This window comes from Ovis canadensis, chromosome 1 (assembly GCF_042477335.2).
Source record: "Ovis canadensis isolate MfBH-ARS-UI-01 breed Bighorn chromosome 1, ARS-UI_OviCan_v2, whole genome shotgun sequence".
Classification (NCBI taxonomy): Eukaryota; Metazoa; Chordata; class Mammalia; order Artiodactyla; family Bovidae; genus Ovis; species Ovis canadensis.
The window spans coordinates 23,754,435-23,776,042 of NC_091245.1; the positions used below are offsets into that span (position 1 = coordinate 23,754,435).

Genomic DNA, 21,608 nt, shown 5'->3' on the forward strand with positions numbered 1-21,608 from the left:
ACCCCCCATCCCCAGGCCCCTCTGTCCATGGGGATTCTCCAGCCAAGAATTCTGGGATAGTTTGCTATGCCCTCCTCCAGGGGATCTTCCTGACCCAGGGATCGAACTTGCGTCTCTTATGTCTCTTGCATTGGCAGGTGGGTTCTTTACTACTAGCACCACCTGGGAAGCTACGCCATAATTTAATATGCAGTATAAATCTATAAAATGAACTACCTAAGCACCAAAATATGTGGGGTCTAAATATGGCCACCTTATGAAAGCAGTCTGGGCAGGGAAAAATAGATCTGGTCTATTATCCCTGATTTTATGCAATCTGCCTCTCTTTATGCCATCTCAAGAGATGCTCTTGTTTCTGAAAGGCCTGCCACAGTGTTGATTTGCATTGAGCTGGCTGCAGTCACATAAACTCCCCAGGATTCTGCCACAGGAATGGCTGGAAAGTCAAGCCTTGACTGTCCTTCCTTATCTTGATGACAGAGTCCCTGACAGCAAAGTGAGGGTTACATCAAATTGGGTTGGCTTGCTTGGTTCTTGAGGGAGGGAGAGACCTAGAGGGAAAGGTGCCAAGAATGCTCAGAGGAACAGAGGAGCTGCAGGAAGCACTTTATTTGTGTTCCTCTGGGCAACAAGAACCCAGGGGAGAAGCTGTATATACAACACAACATTTGTAGCCAACTAACATATGTCTTTTTTTTTTTTTATCATTTCTGAAAAGCAATAAGCAAAGGGAGAATAAGCTTTGCACTCAATTTTTAAGATACTTTGAAAATCTCCAATCCAAAGCAAAAGAATGCTAAACTGAAGCTTTGTGCTAAAGGCCCTATCTCCCCAGAGCCTCCCTTCCTCTCCCTATCTTCTAATCCTCATTTCCGGGAGGTCATTTTAATTAGCAGGCTGTCATGGTGACTCAGCCTGCTGCTTCACAGACAGGAAGTGAGCCAACTCCCCTGGACCCATTCATCATGCAAAGGCACTTTACTCTGTACAAAAATGCACACTAGTGAGCTGGCCCTGCCTTGGGAATTGCCACTGTGGTTGTTTTACTTAATCAATCCCACCTGTCTTGGAGTGCTTTCTTTTGTCTTTTGCATCTTCTTACCTGGCAGTTAGCCTCCTCCCCTCTATGGCAGATTTTTCATATCCTCTTCTTTACTGGTCCGTTTTGATCTCAGATCCTAGGATCTAGAGATCTTAACCATGAGAGAGACCTTCTGGAATGTGCAGCTAATATTTCTTGTTTTAGGAGCTAAGGTTTCAATGAAACTACCCAGGTCATTGGGACAAAGCTCTCAGGGCAGTTCTGTGAAGTTGCATGCTGGGGTTTAGGGGAGTCAGGGAGCATGCAGCTCATAGATAAAGTGACTGTATGTCTAAGCCCACTGTGACCTCAAAAATTCTGACCCATTGTTACCGAAGGTGCATTTGTCTTTTGTTTTGTGTGCATTGATGGTATTGTTTTGGGTCAGCAAATATGGACACTGCATTTCTAAAACAGTAAACAACTGTGGCCTAGTCTAAAAGGTAGCCATCTATAGTAACTGCACAACTTAGAACAGTAAAGGGGCTGGAAAGCACTGACTAGAGAGGAGATACGGGGGTTTTCTCTTCCTGTGAGGGTCTCTGTGTTGTGGAAATTAGGATTTGTACTCATCTGGTCTGAGTCTCCTATTTTGTTTCTGAGCCTTAAGCTGAAGGCTCACAGTTGATTTTCAAATGGTAAAAAGGAAAATTGATGATGAAATTTCTCATTTTTTTCTCCCTTCCCTTTCACCAGCTTATACATGTTCTCACAGTCACTATCTTGGAAACTAGAAACGGGTGATTAATTTCATGGCCCAGCAGAAAATGCATGCTCTTGCCACCACAAGACCTCCCTGGATTCCACATCCTTAAAAGGAGTTTGAAGGGTCTTTGTGGTTCACTGAGCTCTTCTTGTCCCCTTTGCCGTTGGGGTGGTTGCTGGCCGGGCCCCGCAGGAGTGAGTGCTTGTAGGAAGGGGGTTTTCCTTTCCTGCAAAGGGGGAGATAACAGAAAGAGAGAAGAAAGACAGCACATATACACACTGCACTGGAATCATCTGTGTGTATGTCTATCTCCCCCACTGCACTGTGGGCCGTGAGTCCGCCACTGGACTAGGAGCGGTGGCCTTGGCTGCCTCATCCAGACATCTCAGGAGCCCAGCCCAAGGCCTGACTGAATGAACGACTCTTAGATGAATGGATGGGTTGGGTTGCATCATTCTGGTTCTGGAGGAAACCTAACTCCCCTATGGTTGTAATACTTCCACATTTCTACCTTGATTCTAACTCATTCTATCCATTTCACGATGGGCTGCGGATGAACACGGAGACGAGCTGCAGATCGGCAGAGCCAGGGGCTTCATGCCCTTCGGGACCATCATGGGCTCCAGAGTCCCTTTACATTTCTCAGCATAACCTAATTATGGCGTTTCATGGTGGGACTGACTCCCCTACAAGCTTGGGGGCTCTCCAAAGGCAGAGATGTGTCTATTTTACCTCTGTATCTCAGTGCTCAGCACCCAACATAATACCCTTAACGTTACTCTTCAACAGTTGTTCACTTTCTGTTCTGCTCCTGGTGAGCAGGAACCAAGTTTTATCCATGTCTGCATTTTTCCTCATATGGGGCCTTCTTTATTACATTTTGAGTAATAAATTGATGTGCCATTCATTCAAGCATTGGACTACGATTTATATGCAGTGGAAAGACAGGCCAGTCTAGAAAGAACTGAACTGAATTCTCAGGCCAGCTATATGTGAGAGGTATAACCTTGAGCAAGTTACTTGAATTCTCTGAGCTTCATTTACAAAACGAGGACAAAATATTCCAATTTCAGGGTGGTGTGACGTTAAATGAGATGCTTTAAATAAACACACCTAGTGTCTTCCTTTGCCTACTGTAACTTACAAAGGCATGCTGCTACATGCTAGGTATGGTCCAATGGCCTCTGGAGGTGACAGAGGTGAATCAGACATTGATGTTGCCCTCAGGCTGCTTACGGTTTAGTAGAGGTCACAGTTGTATGAAATAACTATGCAAAATAATAAAGAACTACAACTCCCAGCAGGAAATGGTAATGCCACAAATATGGGAATCTCTTGGGCTGTTAGATTTAGGATTCAAGAAGTGACTTCTTAAAACCCATGCTGCTCTGATTCTGGAGGATCATTTCTTTCATTGCTGATGAGTCATGAATAGGGTAAAGACAAGACCGGTGGCAGCATACAAAAAGGGACACCTCGCCCTCATGCAGCTCCTCAACCAGGAAAACTCACAGACTAAGATTCCACACTCCTGAAAGACCTTGCTAACGCAGCAAGATCATCTAGCATGGCTGAGATACGTCTAAGTCTTAGTACCCAATAACGGCCTGGAACACACACTCGGAATGCCATTTACAGGTGATGCGATCTTGAAGAAGACCTTTCTCTTCTCTGGCCCCTGTTTCTTCTTTTGTAAAATAGTAGTGCCCATGTCCTTCCTGCATTCTAGGCCTTGGTGAATGAGGGTTGGGGAAGAGCTTTGCCCATTACAAGGTGTCATTCACGTGTCACTGAGAGTGTGGATCTTTATTCCCAAAGGAAGCATGGGAACCAAGATGGATTTGTTTCTTTGGAGGGGAAAGAGGGTGTGCAAGCCCAAGCATGATCACAGGTGGGGTGGTCCCAGGTAGAGGGCATGCATGGGGAGGAGGGTGTGTGATAGCCAGGGAGGAGGGTGGACATGCAAAATGACTGCGGGGTCCTTACAGAGGCAAAAGCATCCACAGCTCCAGATGCGGGCACAGAGAGAGGCATCAGCAGCAAACCTCTCACCTACGGGCCCCACAGAGCAACTCTTCCTCCTACAGGGCCCTCTTCCAACTATCTAGACTCCCTCCTGTGGAAAGCCGCCTTCCCGGAAGATAAGCTCCTCCCCGCCCCTGGTTCCCACAGCATTTCGGGCCTCATCTCTCAGCATGCCATTTTCTGGGGAGTTATCTGCCCAGCTGTTTTTCTCATAGGACTGTTAGTTTGATGCATCTGATTTTTCTCCATAATTCCTGAAGAGTATGAAGTATGGCTTAAGGATTGTTTGATGAATTAAATGAACTGTTAGTCCCATCTTTACCATCTCTACTGTCCTCAACATCCAGCCCTGTCATTACCTTAGAATGTGCCATTTCAGCTTCTGCTTCCTGCCTTCTACGCCCTTTCCCCCAATCTGAAATGCCCCTCTTTCCTCCATTTGAATTCTACATGTCCTTGGAAACCAAGTTTAAGCCCCACTTTCTCCATGAAGCCTTCCTTGGATACTCCTGATGACTGCCAAATGTTTGCCAGTAGTTGTGGGAGAGTAATTTCTGGTGGGGTCTCACTTTTCTATAACACGAAGGTGTTGAAGTGGATGATTCTTAGGGGATGCTTCAGTTCTACTATTTCATAACTCATATATTCAGAGCTTATGTCAGACTTACTCCCAACTAGGCCTTGAATGTGCACTGAGGATACAGGAGTGATAAAATAGTTCCTTAAGGAGCAATCCGTCTAGCGGTGGAGTCAGACACACAAAGATGCTATGACAATATGCTATGGGATGTACCATGCAGACGTGTGTGCAAAATGCAGTTAGGGGTTCAGCACAGAGAAGGAGCTCTATCTCCAGAGGAGAACAAGGACCAAGAAACAGGGGTGCAATATCCAGGCTGGGCTTTGAAAGATAAGCTGGCATTCTCCACCTAGAGACAGACAGGGAGAACATTCCAGGAAGAGGGAAAAGGATGAACAGGGAGCAATGACTTACTTACTTGGGGTATAAAGTGGTAGAAAGCAGGTAGGGTGGAGATGGTGCTCACAGGGAAAGGTGTGTGCTAGGAAGCTGCATATGAAGTTTTCAATGAAGGCCAGGGCTTTGACCAGCAAGAGGTGGAATTGAAACATTACTGAAGATAATGGAGGAACCGTGGAGGTTTTTGGAAGAGGGCACGAGGTGCTAGGTAGCTGAGCACATTTATACGTTACTTGGTATTGTTTGTGATCTTTGCATGTGGACATGCCTTCTCCTCTGTGAATCTGGGCTCCTGATGGGCAAACATTATCTATGTTCCCCCAGCATCACGTTCAGGGCCTGCCACTTAGTGGGCTCCGGTGAGATGCAGGGCTGATGATTCCCCCCCTACACATAGGCACGCATCCAAACCCCACCGTGGAGGCAGCCCTTCACTGTCACTGAGCCCGAGCCCAACTCACACTCAGAGGCCTGCCCACGCTCTGTGCTCAGCTTCATCTCCCCAGAGTCTCACCTGGCCTGTTCATTTTCCTTGTCTAATTTGTATCCACCTTGATGGGACATTTTGTGTCCCTGTGGTTGAGATAAGAGTGTGGTCTCAGCTTGGGTCATCGCTGCCATGTCCCTGAGCCTAGACTCTCAGGCCCACAGCTTGTCTCTTCCCCCTTCAGGGACCTCCCCAGGGATGCTGACAGCCTCCTGCCAGCACATGGGTAGAAACTGACAGAGTATAATTATCCATCGAGATGAGAGAAAACAAAGATTAATTCTGAGTCAAAACATGTAATTTGCCTTTGAAACTAGAACTGCTCTTTCATGTATGTTATTCAATGCTTGGGTGGAAAATAATACAAAAATGGGGATGCAGTGAAGTCCCAAATCAGAGCAGTGTATCCTCCTGAGATTCATGTTTTCAAGAGTTGCTGACAAATTGAGATCTAGGTGATATTCAAAGTTTGATGAGGGGGAGATGTGGGGATTGGAGAGGGTGTTTATTCTATTTTTCTTGGGTTAAGGGTGGGTGCCTTTACTGTGAGTCCTCAAGGCTGTGAACTCTGAGGAAGAAGTCCTTCAGCTCTTGTCTAATGAGGATTCCAAAGCTCAGGGCAATGGGGGTTCCATGAGCAGGGCCCTGAACTCCCCTGTAACCTTTAGGCCCAGTTTCAGGGTCCTGCCTCCCCTATCTTGAAGAACTCTTCACTAACTGATGCTCAGAGCATGAGGCTGGGGATAGGGATGGTGGGGCCGGGCTACCCGGCCCTGCCTGTGGCCAGTCCTGTCCACTCCCGGGGCCTTGGAGGCCATATCTGCACAATGGCGATCGTTACTCTGCGGATATCAGCACTGACAGTGCAACATGCAAAATACAGTGGCAAAGGATCAAGTTAATTTTATTCAGGCTGACAGAGGACCTGAAAGAGACAGTCCCCAAATGAACCTGTAAATGGGATTCTATGAATTCTTTCGAGTGTATAAAAGTGAAGTCGCTCAGTCATGTCCGACTCTTTGTGACCCCAGGGACTGTAGCCTGCCAGGCTCCTCCATCTGTGGGGATTTTCCGAGCAAGAATACTGGAGTAGGTTGCCATTTCCTTCTCCAGGGGATCTTCCCGACCCAGGGATTGAATCTTGGTCTCCCCCACTGCAGGCAGACTCTTTTCCGTCTGAGCCACCAGGGAAGCCACCAAATGCACCTTCTAAAGGCTAATCCACCAGGAAGGGGGTGAACAACTGAGAGCATGAGTTTATAAAACTTTAAATTTTTAAGAACTTAACCCAGCAAGAATGACTTCTAAAGATTAACTGAGCACCTTCGTCTAGAGGTGAGCTCCTCAAGGTCAGGGTCATGCTTTAATCATTTATTCATTCAAGCATCCCCTTCCCCACTAGGGATTTGGCATAAAGTGTTATTTTCCTAAGTGAATGAACGAAAGGATATATAGATGCATGCATGCTCCATACAGCCGCACTGTGGGAGAACAGAGAAGGAAAAGACATGCTCCTTCTAAAGGCTAACCCACCAGGATGGGGGTGAACAACTGAGCTAGAGTACATTGTGGTGCAGACTCCTCGTGGAGCTGGGGCTCAGAGAGGAGGGACTCCCAGCTGGATGGGATGTGGGTTCCGAGAGATCAGCCAGCCCAACTAGATAAATCCAGGGACTTGCCCTAGGCTGTGATGAGCTGTCTGGAAACCTGGGCCTGCAGCACAGAAGCCCCAGGAGATGGAAACATTCATTGAGCACCTCCTGGCTGCCAGGCACCAGACCATGCTTATATCTAACCTTTAAAACCACTCTTAGAGGTTGCCATTATTACCCTCACTTTAGGAAGGCAGAAAGAGGATTCACAAAGCCAGGAAATCTGTCTCACATCCCACGAGCTTGAGACAGAACTTGAACCTACACTGAGAGTGAGAAAGGCTTCCTGCTGGGGGTAGAGCTTAGCTGGACCTCAGTCCAGCTTTGGAATAATAAATGCCTAGGATCAAATCCTGCCTCTACAAAATGTCTTTGACCTCAGGAAATTTTCTTTACCTTTCTGCGCTTCCTTTTCCTCATTTGTAATATGAGGAAGAAAATATCTATGAGGAATGAATAAGACCATGTACAAAAAGTACTTGGCTTAGGAAATAACAGTGATTAACATTGTTTTTGTTAATAACAGATTAGGGAGGAAGGTACATCAGTACAAAGGCCCTGAGACAGCAAAGCATTTGGCCAAGGTCATGGGCAAGGTCAGTGGGAAGATTTGGTCTGGCAGGAACCTTTTAAGTTGATACCATTAAGTCCTTCAAGGAGGCTGGACCACTAGGCAAGTAGGAGATGAATTCAAGGCATAGGGTGAGGCCAGCACATCCCAGATGCCACTGGGTGTCCCTGCCCAAGTGCTCACTGGGCTCATAGCCAGCAGGCATGGGAATGCCCAGCACTCTGGGCTCTGGTCCAGTGCTCAGGAAGGACACTCATCACCTGACCTTCTCTCTTCACCAGCCCCAAAAGCTGACCACGGCAGAGGACCTGAGGTGAAGCTTCTCAGAGGTGTGTCCTCTAAGCACTGAGCCTTCGCATCTTGACGGCAGGGAACTATCATATGTACAAGGTACATACATGCCTGGCACTTTAACATGTGCCAGGGTTCTCTAACATCTCTTAATAGTCTTATAAGTGAGAATCACTGTCCCCACTTTACAGATGATGAAACTGAAGGATCAGAGGCCTTATGAGACCCAATGATACAGGAATCCTGGAGGCTGAGGTGTCAGATGCAGTAGCACGTGGATATACCCAGACCAGCTTGGGATAGTGGCTTGACTCAGCCTCCCAGCAACTCCCAGGCCTGTGGCTTCCCATGTTAGATCCAGAAATGTGACCACCCCCTCACTGTCTCACCCCATAGTGATACCCCCAACTCAGGAAACTGTGCTGTGAAGCTCTTTGGCCCCTACAGTCTCTGTGGCAGGGCTGGGATCATCTTTCCCATGCTGCCCAGGGCCAGACAGAGGCTAAAGGAAGCTGCCCCTGAACAAGAGGCCAGTTAAGCAGGACACAAGCTCTGCTCAGCACTTACCGCAGCCTCGGCATGGGGATCGCCACTTTCTCGACCATGGGGTTCAGCCGATAATAATCCAAAAATGTTCTCGCCACATTCCGCCCCAGCTTCATGTCTGCGAGGGCGAGTGTTAAGGAGCAACTCTGGACTAGTAGGAAAAATGACAACAGTGACAAACAGCATCTCCCCTCACTCTTCTATGCGTTGTATGTACTGTCTTCTTGATTTTCACAAATCCTTAAATATTAGATGCTATTATTTTCCCTTTTTTCCCAGGTGAGAAAATTGAGATGAAGGGAAGTTCAATAATGTGCTCAAGGTCATAGAACCTGGAAGGAGTCTTACTCTGAAGCCTGTGTTCAGAGACTTTAGAACCTACTGCGTTCTTTTGAGAATCACTGGGCTTCCATGGTTTGACAATCAGGTGGCTCAGCGGGAGGCAGATAAGCAAGATGCAAGGGCAAGAGACCTTCTGTTGTATAGAGACCAGGGCCTGCTTGACCTTCAGGGATTAGTCATCTACCTTGGTAACCTTGGGGACAATGATAAAACCTTCTCACCCTAAATAGTATCCCTGGTCCGCCTTGAAGTCTACCAATAATGAATCCTTAGGGTAAGCACTTGTGACCTGGTAAATACAAACTCCCCAGGGAAGGGGAAATGGTCAATTCCATATTGACCAGTAACACTTTAGTATAAATTAGCACAACAGTCATCTATTCAACAACATGGAACATAGGCTCTGTGCATTATAGTTCATAGGTCTGGACCTTCACATGAGCTATTTCCTCTGCCTCTCTTTTCTTCAGCTAATTTGTAACCATCGGCTTTCCAGTTAGCTGATGTCTTTTCAGTAAGGCACAATGCTCTTCTCCCAGGACTATTGCTGGTGCTCTTGCCCTCTGCTCCTGTGGCTTCCGAACTGACTTCATTCAAAGCACTTATCTCTTATCTCATGTCCCCCAGCTCTGAACATCCAAACCATCACCAACTCTTACCCAGGGGAACTTCTTCCCCAGGCCCCTGCTGTCTTCCTAGAAAAGGTCAGCATCATCTTTTCCTTGAATTGCCGTCATCCTGTCCTAATGGCCTCCCAGCCATGACGCTGCCTGCTTCTGCTCCATTTTCTATAAAGTTGCTGGTGGGGTGGGGTGAAAGGGTAGTTGTTCTAAAGCATAGATCTGCCCACGTCATCCAACTGAGAAAAACCCTTCAGTGGCTCCCAGTTGCTTTTAAAATTCAAATTTGGAACTTGATTTCCTGGGTCCTTTGTAATTGGGTCTCAGCTTCATACTTGCTGCCTCCTGCCTTCCACCCCTCGGCCTTTACATTCCAGTGATACTGAGCTTCTTTCACCTCCAGGCCTTGCCCATTCCACTCCATCTTCTCAGAGTACTCTCCCCTTTGCCCACAGGCCTTACGGGGCCAACGCACCTTCTCAGCCTCCAGACACCTCCGTTTAGTCGTCACTTCACTGGGACCATCTCGGCCACTACTCTATCCGGAGTCATGGAGCGGGCCAGCATATGTGAAACAGTCAAGCAAGTTCTCACCCCTCACTTCGAGGTGTCCCCAGGCTGGGTTCAGACACGGCCCTGGACATGAACACCATGAACACCAGCATTTATGAAGCCCTTGCTGTGTGCCTGGTACTGCACTGACCCTTACATGTCATTTTAAACAACCCAGGGAGGAAGGCATTCCTATCTCCCTTTTGCTTTTGGAAGTTAAGAAACCTGTCCAAAGCTAAAAACTGCCAGTGGTAGACTTGAGACTCCAATCTGGGACTTTTTGATTCCAGAGCAGTGAACTTTCTGCCACTCTGAGTGGTTGCCCAACTGGAAGGCACCTTTTCTGTCAAGGGCTGAGGCACCCCAGGCCAGTGCCTGGTGGGAGAAGGGAAAACACCAGGTGAGTTGTTTACGACAGTGAGATCTGCGGCTGCCACCTGCTTTCTTCCTCTGCTTGTGACCGCCCTGCTTTAAAAAGTTCACAACTTGAAAAGCCCTGGTGTTGGGCATGGGCTTTCTGACCAGTAGACCCCAGAGGTAATCTCATTGCCAGGGCCTGCAGAGGTGGCTCAGTTCAGTCAGGCTCCAGCTGGCTTGAGGAAACTGAATCGCCACTATGTGCGTCGACAGTAAGAGCTACAGGGGTGCAGAGGCAGGGAGAGGTCCCCGTGGACCAGGCTGAAAGGCTGTAGCAGAAGTTTTGGAATCAAACGCATCTAATTCTAATCCTGGCTTGGTCCCATGTTGTGTGTGGCAGATGACACTTTCCAAGGATGTCTGCCCAGTGTCTCCCATCTCACCTGCCATCCTGTGATGTGATCTGGCACCCTTTCCACCGGGAGGTGGAGGCTGTATCCTCTTTCTTTGAGTCTGGGTGGGCTTATAACTCACTTGCTACCTAAGGAATGCCAGGAGTGACACTGTTCAGAAAAGCAGGTGTAACTCTCACCTTGCCTGCTGGAACGCCCCAGCTGGGGTTCTGAACCTCCAGCGAGCAGTCTGACTGCCCTGAGGCCATCCTGCTCTGGGGAAGCCCAAAGCCAGCTCACAGAGGGTCTGCAGGCAGAGGCCCTGAGACTTTGGGGAAAGGCTACTTCACAGAAAGACTCCTGGCCAGCCCACCGGCCCTCCAGCACTCTGCCGCTCCAGCTCCAGTCAGTATCTCACTGTTACTGCATCAAAGATGCCAAGCCAGACCCACTCAGCCGAACCCTTTCTAAATTTCTGACCCACAGAAAACAAGAGAGAATAACCATGGCTTTAACCATTAACTCTGGGGAAATTCGTTATGTAGCAGAGGAGAGCGAGAGCACCACGTGACCTTGCAGGAGTTCTCCCATCTCCCTGAACCTTCTTTCCTCGCCCGTAAAACATGAGTACGATGCCTGCCTTGCAGGTTGTGGTGGTGAGATAAGCAATCAACCCATGAATGCTGACTAAGTAAGTGCAGGAATGTGGCCAGAGGGAAGCCTGAACCCTTTCTCCAGACCTGCAGTGACAGCCACACTCACTCAGCCCCGGAGCAACCCTAGGAGAGCTCCCTGTAGGTCAATTCTCCTGAGCTCTATAAGGCAGAGGAGTTGGGCTGTTGCAGTCAAATGCCCGACTGTGAGGTGTTGATCATTTCAGACAAGCTCTGTTTAAAAGACAGTGTTTTAAAGGTGGGAATTGTCTGAGACAACCCTTTTTCTTTCTTACATATTCCCTAAGCCCTGAGAGCCTCGCTCCAGGTTATTTACTGCACTGGCCCTGCTAGAGCCAAGAAATGGGACGTGGGTGGGAGGAGGGAAGAGATTGATTGAACATTTTCAATTAAAACAGGCTGTCTTTGAACAAAGATTTAAGATCCAGGCAAGGAGAAAGCAATAACTCTCTTGGCTGGAACCTTCTCTAATATATTGCAGAATTAAGAGAGAAAAAAATTGGGGTGAAAACTCCCAACCCTTCACTGCCAACAAAAACCTCAGAACGGCCTATATGTTCAAAATGTCATTCTCCTCAGATTCTTCTGTCGCTCCTGATGGGTTTCTAGCCAAGAGCAGGAGCAGACAGCAGGGGGGATCAGGACCCTGGAGTCAGAGAAACAGGAGTTGGCTGGAGTTGTCCGAAACTCAGACTGACTAGGTGACTTTAAAGTAAAGGGTGGGTGTCAATAGCTCCAGTACATGGTGGGACCCTTTAACAAGTAACGAGGGTTGGCTTATTCACATTCGTTTGTTCATTCATTCATTCTAATTTGGGGGGTTCCTCCCACGTGTGTACTGCTATGAAGAAGGGCTGAGACTAGGTTAGATAAAGAGGAATTAGACACAGTCTAGAAGAGGCAAAGACTCTGATGCTGGGAAGGATTGAGGGCAAGAGGAGAAGTGGGTGGCAGAGGAGGAGATGGCTGGATGATATCACTGATTCAGCGGACATGCGTCTGAACAAACTCCAGGAGATAGTGAAGGACAGGGAAGCCTGGCATGCTGCAGTTCATGGGGTGGCAAAGAGTCAGACATGGCTTAGTGACTGAACAACAACAGGAATACGATCCTAACATATCCCAAACAGCTGCATTACCAAACACCTGTCACCTTCACAAAAGCAACTACCGTTTTTTTCCGGCACACCCTGTGCCCGTACAGTGTAGTTATTTACTATCGACAATCCCCGCCACATCCCTGCGAGGCCAAAGCATAATTTGACACATCTTTTATAGGAAACTGAAAAAAGGAGAGTTTGCATAATTGACCCCGCGTCTCGTGGCTAGAAAGTGATAGAAGTGGCATACGAACCTGACTGTCTTTTGAACACCATGCATGTTTTCTCCTTTCATGAGTGTGGTCATAAATTCAAACACAAATTCTGTGGGCATATGGCAGATTTAATTCCAAGTGGAGGAATTGTGAAAGGCTTCAAGGAAGTGGACTATAACAAAGATTTGAAGGACAAAGACAAATCTGAAATGGGGAAGAAGAGATAAATGAGCATCAGTACAAGTGGGGAGTGTGGCTGTGGGCCATGCTGCTGTGCCAGAAATAAGACAGGGAAGGGCCCGCAGGCCCAGGGAGCTAAAGTGTAGACGGGAGGTAGGCCTGCAATGGGTAGGCTAGAGACACATTAGTGGAGGCTCTGAATGTCAAATCATGGAATTTAAACTTCTTTTCTGTTGGCAATAAAAACCAGAGTGTATATATTGTATCCATCATCGGTTTACTCAATCTACGCTTATTGATCACCTAGTATATTCAACTTCTTTAGAAGGCATGGGATATACCTTGCTTAAAAACAAACAAAAAACAACCAACCAAGACAACAATTCTTAAATCTATAAGCAGAAACAGTAAAAAAAAAAAAATTAAATTAAAAAATTTAAAAAATCCTAAATAAATACATAATTGTGGTTTTAATAGTGCTAGGAAGAAACTGCAGAGTCTATAACTGAGGGCAATGTGGGTGCTGCCTTAGAGAAGGGGTATGGGCAGGCTTCTGCAAACTGAGAGTGGGCAGTGGGTAAGCGTCTATGAAGGAGGAAGGGTGGGTGGGAACAGTCCTTGGGTGGGAGAGAGGGGCTGAGAGAGGGCTGGTGTGGATAGGCAGGCAGGGGCTAGATACTGTGGCACCTTATGCTGGGTCACCTGAAGGAATCTGGATTTTCTAAGTGAATGGGAAGAGTCTAAGTGAATGAAGAATTTTAGGCAGGAAAATGAGATGATCTGATTTAGAATTTTAAAAGGTCATTGTTTTGCTAAAAAATAAGAAAGCAAGAGTGGGAGCAAGCACATCAGCCAGGTGACTACAGTGATGGTCCAGGGGGAAGAGGGGACCCTGGAACAGGACAAAGACAGTGGAGGTGGAGGATAGGCCCTTGAGGGAAGAACTAGCAGGACCTGCTGACAGCCTGAAAGAGAAGATGGAGTGAAGGCTGGTAGCTGGGTAGAGGGCAATGCTGGGCTCTGGAAGGGGAAAGGCTGAGCGAAGAAAAAGAATCAGGGGAGGGGTTAGGAGTTCAACCTGACTTCAAGATGCTTATGAGACATTGGGAGCCCTGATCCTGCATCAGCAATATGAAAAGGTCGGATAATGGAAATGGTTTCTGAACCATCAGCTCTTTAGGACTACTCATGCCAAAATGCTTGTGGCCTGAGTGGTCTGTCCCCTGCTGCTCACTCTCCACCCTCTCACCCCTGGCTCTCAGAAGGCACCCAAGGTCCCTGGGATAAAGGCAGTGACTGAAGGACCCTCTGTCCTCATGTCTCAGGGCCTTGGATCTGGAGCCCTGAATGAGCCCCTAAATGGGAATCAAGAGACCAATCTGGGTTCAGCCAGTAATTTGTCATATGGGGTCATAGCCACTTCCTTTCTCTAGGCTTAACTTTGCTGTGGGTAACATGTGTGTTCTCTCAAGTTCTTTCCAGGGTTAACAAAACATATTCAAGCAAAATTCTCAACACCATAAGCTTTTGAAAAACCCCATCCTCATTCTTTCATTCAACAAATATTTATCGAGAACCTACCTACTGTGTGCCAAGTGAGTTTTAGGTGCTTGGCACAGCAAATAAAATTGACCAAGATCCCCATCTTCATCAGACTTACACTCTAGGTACTGGGGACAAACTGCGAATCTAGTACATTCGTACATTATCAAGATGCCAGAGAGTGGTTAGTGCCATGAAGTCAGGCTAAGCGAAGGGCAAAGGGGAAGCTGGGAGAAAGGCGGCAGGTCATAGCAGAAAGCAGAGAGGGCAGAGAAGGCCTCTTTGGTGAAGTGGGGCTTCAGTGGGCTTGGAGGGGGTGGGGGAGCTGGACAGCATGGGGAATGAGTGACCTTCCTTGTCTAAACAGGACCTCTGACCAGTCACTTCCTAACTGGGCTCCTGCCAAGTCCAGCCCAATCCCACCACTGGGGATAACAGTCAACCTTGGGCATGGGTTCTCCCTGGTAGGATTCAGGAACATCTCCTTCTTGTCATGTGGCAGTTTCCTGGCTGATTGAAGGTCCTCCCACCTCCCAGGGCAAAGCCAGAGGGGATGCCTCTCATATCCTCCCACCTGACCTGTGACCTCCCTTTCCTGGCCTGCTCCTTCCCAGACCCTCATCTCTGAAGCTGGCTTCATACTTCTCTCTCCCTGCAGCACTTCCAGAACCACCAGCAAGCACTTGTAGCCTCCCCACCCGGCTCTGCAGGGAACTAAGGAGCCGCTCCATGCAACAGATACCATATTTCACTTCTTCTCTCCCCACAGTTGTGTGTTGCAGGGAGATCTGATTGCTATCCCCATTTTGCAGATGAAAAATCAGAAGGAACATGTCCATTGGGTCTCATCAGATACTAGCACAAAGAGGACTGGAGCTCATTCACTCCTTCATTCATCTACTCAGATATTCATTAAATGCCTTCTACGTGCCAGACAAATTCTAGAACCTATATTACAGTGACAAGAAAAACAGATACAGTCCCTGTCCTCATGAAGGTCTTTCTTTGCCATCATCCAGCCTCCAAATATGAAAATGTAACTCCTACCTGCTCCCTGCTGGGAAACCCCCACCTAGAATTCTTTCTCTGTTCACACTCCCACCCACGCCAGCAACAGATGAGCGTCATTAAGGGGACTGATTAATTCTGCAAAGGAGTAGGCCCAGGAAAAGTGATCCCTCTTTGGTAAGGCTGACAGCACTATGGGAATGTTAAGAGGCAACTGTCCAGGAGCCTCTGGGTAAAGCCGGAAGAACAACGTGATATGAAGGATCTTTTGTGTCTGCCTCCCTCACCCATCCTCCCACGGCGTCGGACAGGTGCACGGCTAAACAGATGAGTCTGTCTCTCAAGGGCAGTGTGAAGCCTGCGGCTGTAATTGCAGAGTCCACTCCACTCCAATCACAGGCAACTCCTAAGGCACTTCCTGAGGTAAGGAGGCCAGCAGAAAAAGACGAGGGAGACGCAGCGGGGGTGGGGTGGGGGCGGGGAGGAAGAGACAGAGAAAGATGCAAACAGGCAGGAAGGTGCAGAGACAAATGGGTCAGGGTGGAGCAGAAAGATAAGTGAGGAGAGAAGGCTCATCAGGGGCTGAGAGAAAGTCAAACTTGAAAACGAGAGAAAGGACAGAGGGGCAGAGAGAGAGAGAAACCTAGGAAGTAGATGACGGAGTGAATCGAAGAGACAGAGAGAGAGTGAGAGAGAGATGCAACTGTAGACAGGGAGGGTGAGAGAGGGAGGGAACGGGAGAAAGGCAGAGGATGAGATAGAAAGAGACAAAAGGAGCAAAGCAAGTTTAAGAGGTGAAGACGGTATATGAGATGCAGCAAAGACTGAACCGTAGAGGCAGGAACAGAGAAAGAGAGGCAGAGAAGGACAGAGAGAAGGAAGGGAAAGACTGATGGATGGAAGGAAGACCTCCTCTTTGATAAGTGAGGTGCAGCTCAAAAGGGTAGGGTATATTCTGAGAGGCTCACTTCAGAGAAGAGGGTACAGGTAAACATGGTAGAGAGGTGTCCAGGTCACTAAAGAATGCTGGATGTTGGGAATAGCTGTGAGGCTCTAAATATGTGTTTCCAATGGCCACTGTAACAAAGCACCACACACTAGTGGCTTAAAACAAAAGAAATTCAGTGTCTCACAGTCTGGAGGCCAGGAGACTGAAATCCATTTCAATGGGCCACACACCCTCTTGAGGCTCTAGAGGAGAAATGGTTCTGGCCTCTCCTGGCCTCTGGTGGCTGCCAGCATTCTTTAGCTTGTGACCACATCATTCCAGTCTCTATGATCACATCTCCGTCTGCCTTCCTCTTAAAAGGATACATGCGATTGCATATAGGGCCCACCCAGATAACCCAGGACCATCTCCCACCCCAAGATCCTTAACAATGACATCTGCAGAGATCCTGTTTCTACATAGTGAAAGTGAAAGTGAAGTTGCTCAGTCGTGTCCGACTCTTTGAGACCCCATGGATACCAGGCTCCTCCGTCCATGGAATTTTCTAGGCAAGAGTACTGGAGTGGGTTGCCATTTCCTTCTCCAGAGAATCTTCCCGACCCAGGGATGGAACCCAGGTCTCTCACATTGTAGACAGATGCTTTACCGTCTGAGCCACCAGGGACCCGATCTCTAGGTTCCAGGGTTTGGCATCTAGACCTTTTGGGGGGCGGGGGTTGCATGTTCCCTGGGTTTATTTGATTGGCAAGAGCTGAGGAGGAAGACTGTCAGTGTCAGAAGTGGAACCCTGGTTCTGTGCAGGGCGCTCAACCCACTCACGTGACACTCAGCATCACTCAAAGTTGCCCAGCACCTCCCACATAAGCAGCAAGTGGATTGGTAGGATTTGGACCTAGGACTTCCCTGGTGGCTCAGATGGTAAAGCATCTGCCTACAATGCAGGAGACCCAGGTTCAATCCCTGGGTCAGGAAGATCCCCTGGAGAAGGAAATGGCACCCCACTCCAGTATTCTTGCCTGGAAAATCCCATGGGTGGAGGAACCTGGTAGGCTACAGTCCTTGGGGTTGCAAACAGTTGGACAAGACAGTGACTTCACTTTCACTTTCAAGCCTAACTCCAGGATCCTTTCTATCTGCATTGTTTGCGACCTCTCAAGGGCAGGGAATACTTGCACTGGACCATGTGCTGCTTAGTTGACTTCTTAGTTCAGTTCAGTCGCTCAGTTGTGTCCGACTCTTTGCGACCCCATGAATTGCAGCACGCCAGGCCTCCCTGTCTATCACCAACTCCGGGAGTTCACTCAGACTCATGTCCATCGAGTTGATGATGCCATCCAGCCATCTCATCCTCTGTCATCCCCTTCTCCTCCTGCCCCCAATCCCTCCCAGCATCACAGTCTTTTCCAATGAGTCAACTCTTTGCATGAGGTAGCCAAAGTACTGGAGTTTCAGATTTAGCATCATTCCTTCCAAAGAAATCCCAGGGCTGATCTCCTTCAGAATGGACTGGTTGGATCTCCTTGCAGTCCAAGGGACTCTCAAGAGTCTTCTCCAACACCACAGTTCAAAAGCATCAATTCTTTGGCGCTCAGCCTTCTTCACAGTCCAACTCTCACATCCATTCATGACTACTGGAAAAACCATAGTCTTGACTAGATGGACCTTAGTCGGCAAAGTAATGTCTCTGCTTTTGACAGTGCTATCTAGGTTGGTCATAACTTTCCTTCCAAGGAGTAAGTGTCTTTACATTTCATGGCTGCAGTCACCATCTGCAGTGATTTTGGAGCCCAAAAAAATAAAGCCTGACACTGTTTCCACTGTTTCCCCATCTATTTCCCATGAAGTGATGGGACTAGATGCCATGATCTTCGTTTTCTGAATGTTGAGCTTTAAGCCAACCTTTTCACTCTCCTCTTTCACTTTCATCAAGAGGCTTTTTAGTTCCTCTTCACTTTCTGCCATAAGGGTGGTATTATCTGCATATCTGAGGTTATTGATATTTCTCCCAGCAATCTTGATTCCAGCTTGTGCTTCTTTCAGCCCAGTGTTTCTCATGATATACTCTGCATAGAAGTTAAATGAGCAGGGTGACAATATACAGCCTTGATGCGCTCCTTTTCCTATTTGGAACCAGTCTGTTGTTCCATGTCCAGTTCTAACTGTTGCTTCCTGACCTGCATACAGATTTCTCAAGAGGCAGGTCAGGTGGTCTGGTATTCCCATCTCTTTCCAAATTTTCCACAGTTTATTGTGATCCTCACAGTCAAAGGCTTTGGCATAGTCAATAAAGCAGACATAGATGTTTTTCGGGAACTCTCTTGCTTTTTCCATGATCCAGCGGATGTTGGCCATTTGATCTCTGGTTCCTCTGCCTTTTCTAAAACCAGCTTGAACATCAGGGAGTTCACGGTTCACGTATTGCTGAAGCCTGGCTTGGAGAATTTTGAGCATTACTTTACTAGCATGTGAGATGAGTGCAATTGTGCGGTACTTTGAGCATTCTTTGGCATTGCCTTTCTTTGGGATTGGAATGAAAACTGACCTTTTCCAGTCCTGTGGCCACTGCTGAGTTTTCCAAATTTACTGGCATATTGAGTGCAGCACTTTCACAGCATCCTCTTTCAGGATTTGAAACAGCTTAACTGGAATTCCATCACCTCCACTAGCTTTGTTTGTAGTGATGCTTTCTAAGGCCCACTTGACTTCACATTCCAGGATGTCTGGCTCTAGTGGAGTGATCACACCATCGTGATTATCTGGGTCATGAAGATCTTTTCTGTACAGTTCTTCCCTGTATTCTTGCCACCTCTTCTGAATATCTTCTGCTTCTGTTAGGTCCATACCATTTCTGTCCTGTATCGAGCCCATCTTTGCATGAAATGTTCCCTTGGTATCTCTAATTTTCTTGAAGAGATCTTTAGTCTTTCCCACTCTGTTGTTTTCCTCTATTTCTTTGCATTAATCGCTGAAGAAGGCTTTCTTATCTCTTCTTGCTGTTCTTTGGAACTCTGCATTCAGATGCTTATATCTTTCCTTTTCTCCTTGGCTTTTCCCTTCTCTTCTTTTCACAGCTATTTGTAAGGCCTCCCCAGACAGCCATTTTGCTTTTTTGCATTTCTTTTCCATGGGGATGGTCTTGATCCCTGTCTCCTGTACAATGTCACGAAATTCATTCCACAGTTCATCAGGCACTCTATCTATCAGATCTAGGCCCTTAAATCTATTTCTCACTTCCACTGTATAATCATAAGGGATTTGATTTAGGTCATACCTGAATGGTCTAGCGGTTTTCCCTACTTTCTTCAATTTGAATCTGAATTTGGCAATAAGAAGTTCATGATCTGAGCCACAGTTAGCTCCTGGTCTTGTTGACTTAAGTGTGTTATAAACCAGCCACCACTATCTGTTTAATTCCTATCCTTATTTCTTATCTGAACAATTGCTTCAGCCTCCTAATTGGTCTTCTTGCCTTCAGTTTCTCCCCATTTTCATTGAGAGTGACATTATCACAGTTGTAACCTCACCACTACTCGACTTACAACCCTAAGCTAATTCCTGTACAAGACCTAAACCCTGAAATCTGGCATTTTCAGCTTTCCATAAACTGGCCTAAGCCTTGTCTCTTGACACTGTGTCCTGTGATACCATTAAATGTGGGTTTTAGGATCGGAAAGCATTGGTTTTAACCTTGGATGCTTGGGTAAGTTACTTACCTTCTCTGAGCATCAGTTTTCTCATCTCTGAAATGACCTACCTTACCCTACAATTGTGCTGATTAGAAATTATATACCCAAAGCACTCAGCACAAGGCTGCCATGTAGCAGCTTTAAAAATTATCATTATTTATAGGCCTGTCATTGCCAACAAAGCATGAGCTCTTTAAGGACAAGGGTGTGTCAGGTTCAAATTTGTTTCCAGAGTCATTTAACACGTTAGGCCTATTAACGGAGGCAGGGAGAAGACAAACAAACCAAAAAGACAAGATTAAAGAAGGAGAAAAAGAACAACAGAGAGGCAGAGGGACAGAGAGATGAAACAAGTATTTAAAAAATTCTATGTTCGGGGGCTTCCCTTGTGGTCCAGTGACTAACGCTCTCAATGCAGGGGCCCAGATTTGATCCTTGGTTGGGGAACTAGATACTACATGCCACAACTAAGAGTCCGCACGCTGCAGAATAGAATTAGAAATATTTGTAAAGCAAAACTGATATGATTTGAGGGTTGAATGTAGGGTGCTTGCAGAGGAGGCTGGAAAGGTGTCAAAGCTAGCTCACCATATTCATGTCTCGAAGAACAGGGTAGCTGTGTCCCTGTTTCTTCTGGACAAGTTGTCTGAGTGTGACTCCTAGAAGCCAGGAGCTCTGTGCTCCCCAAAGTAGCCTTCTCGGCACCCTTCTGACCTGATTTAATTTTGCTGCACGGTTGTGCTAGGCGACTTCCCTGATTCCCATAGTGAGGCTCCACTGGAATGTCTGGTTTCTGGCGTTTCCTGGCATCTACTGCTCAGTGGGGGCATGTCTTGCTTTCATGTCAGGCAAAGCTGAAGGTTTCTGACTCACAAGATGGGGAACAAGCTGGGCTTGAACGTCCCGTGAGACTAACACATTTATCCAAACTTTGGGAGAGAATGTATTTTCTCTGGAACTTTTCTGCTCTCACTCTCCCACACCTCTGTTGGGCCAGCTGGCCTGTTGGTCTGCCTGGCTGCCTCCCTCCCTCTGACAAATGCTAACCAGGATCTGCTCAGTGTCAGGCTATCAAACATGCCTGTTACACATCTCATTCAGTCCTGCTCTGTTTTAGCAACAATAAGACAACAAGTCATGCTCTATCCCATGCTCTCATCTCTCCATCGGGCAAGAGGATTTCTTAGACCAGTCATGTGCCAGTTCACACTCTGTGCATGGCAGACCTCCTGCCTCACTGGCTCTGGGTAACTCCTACCAATTCTTTAGCCCTCAGCTCACCTGCCACTTCCTCCAGAAAGCCTCCCCTGACCTCCTAGCCATGCCAGAGCCATGGTCACACACCCTCCTGGACCTGCTGGCACTCCTTCATGGTGCACTCACACTGGCACCTCTCCCTGTGTCTATGATACTGTCTCCACTGCAGACCACTGCGGGGACAGAGTTGCCCCTTTCCCGGCCAGCAGAGCACTGACTTCCTCTGGCCACAGTGATTGGTCAGTCATGGCATAAGCCCAGTGAGACTCAGTCTGGGGCTTGTGAGAGAGTCCCCTTTAATGTGGAGAGGCTGGGCTAGGCACCAGGAGATGACATTTTGCTTCCAGAGGGAAGAGAGCCTGTAAGAGATTGGAGTCAGTGTTCAGCTGGCAGCTT

At 47.5% G+C, this 21,608-nt stretch overlaps 1 protein-coding gene and 1 non-coding gene across 2 annotated transcripts in view; one reads left to right on the top strand and one right to left on the bottom strand.

The window, feature by feature from the left end:
- Positions 1-592: 592 nt before the first annotated feature.
- The window catches only part of AGBL4 (AGBL carboxypeptidase 4), a 1,455,026-nt gene continuing 1,434,010 nt past the window's right edge, over positions 593-21,608 (bottom strand). The window contains exons 12-13 of the mRNA XM_069590969.1: positions 8,360-8,456; positions 593-2,013 (exon numbers count right to left, since the gene is read on the bottom strand). Of these exons, the coding sequence (XP_069447070.1) occupies positions 1,893-2,013; positions 8,360-8,456 (218 nt within the window). The 3' untranslated portion in view covers positions 593-1,892. The remainder of the gene's footprint in view (positions 2,014-8,359; positions 8,457-21,608) is intronic.
- On the top strand, positions 17,170-17,242 carry TRNAC-ACA (transfer RNA cysteine (anticodon ACA)). Its single transcript has one exon. It is a non-coding gene; the product is annotated as a tRNA-Cys (tRNA).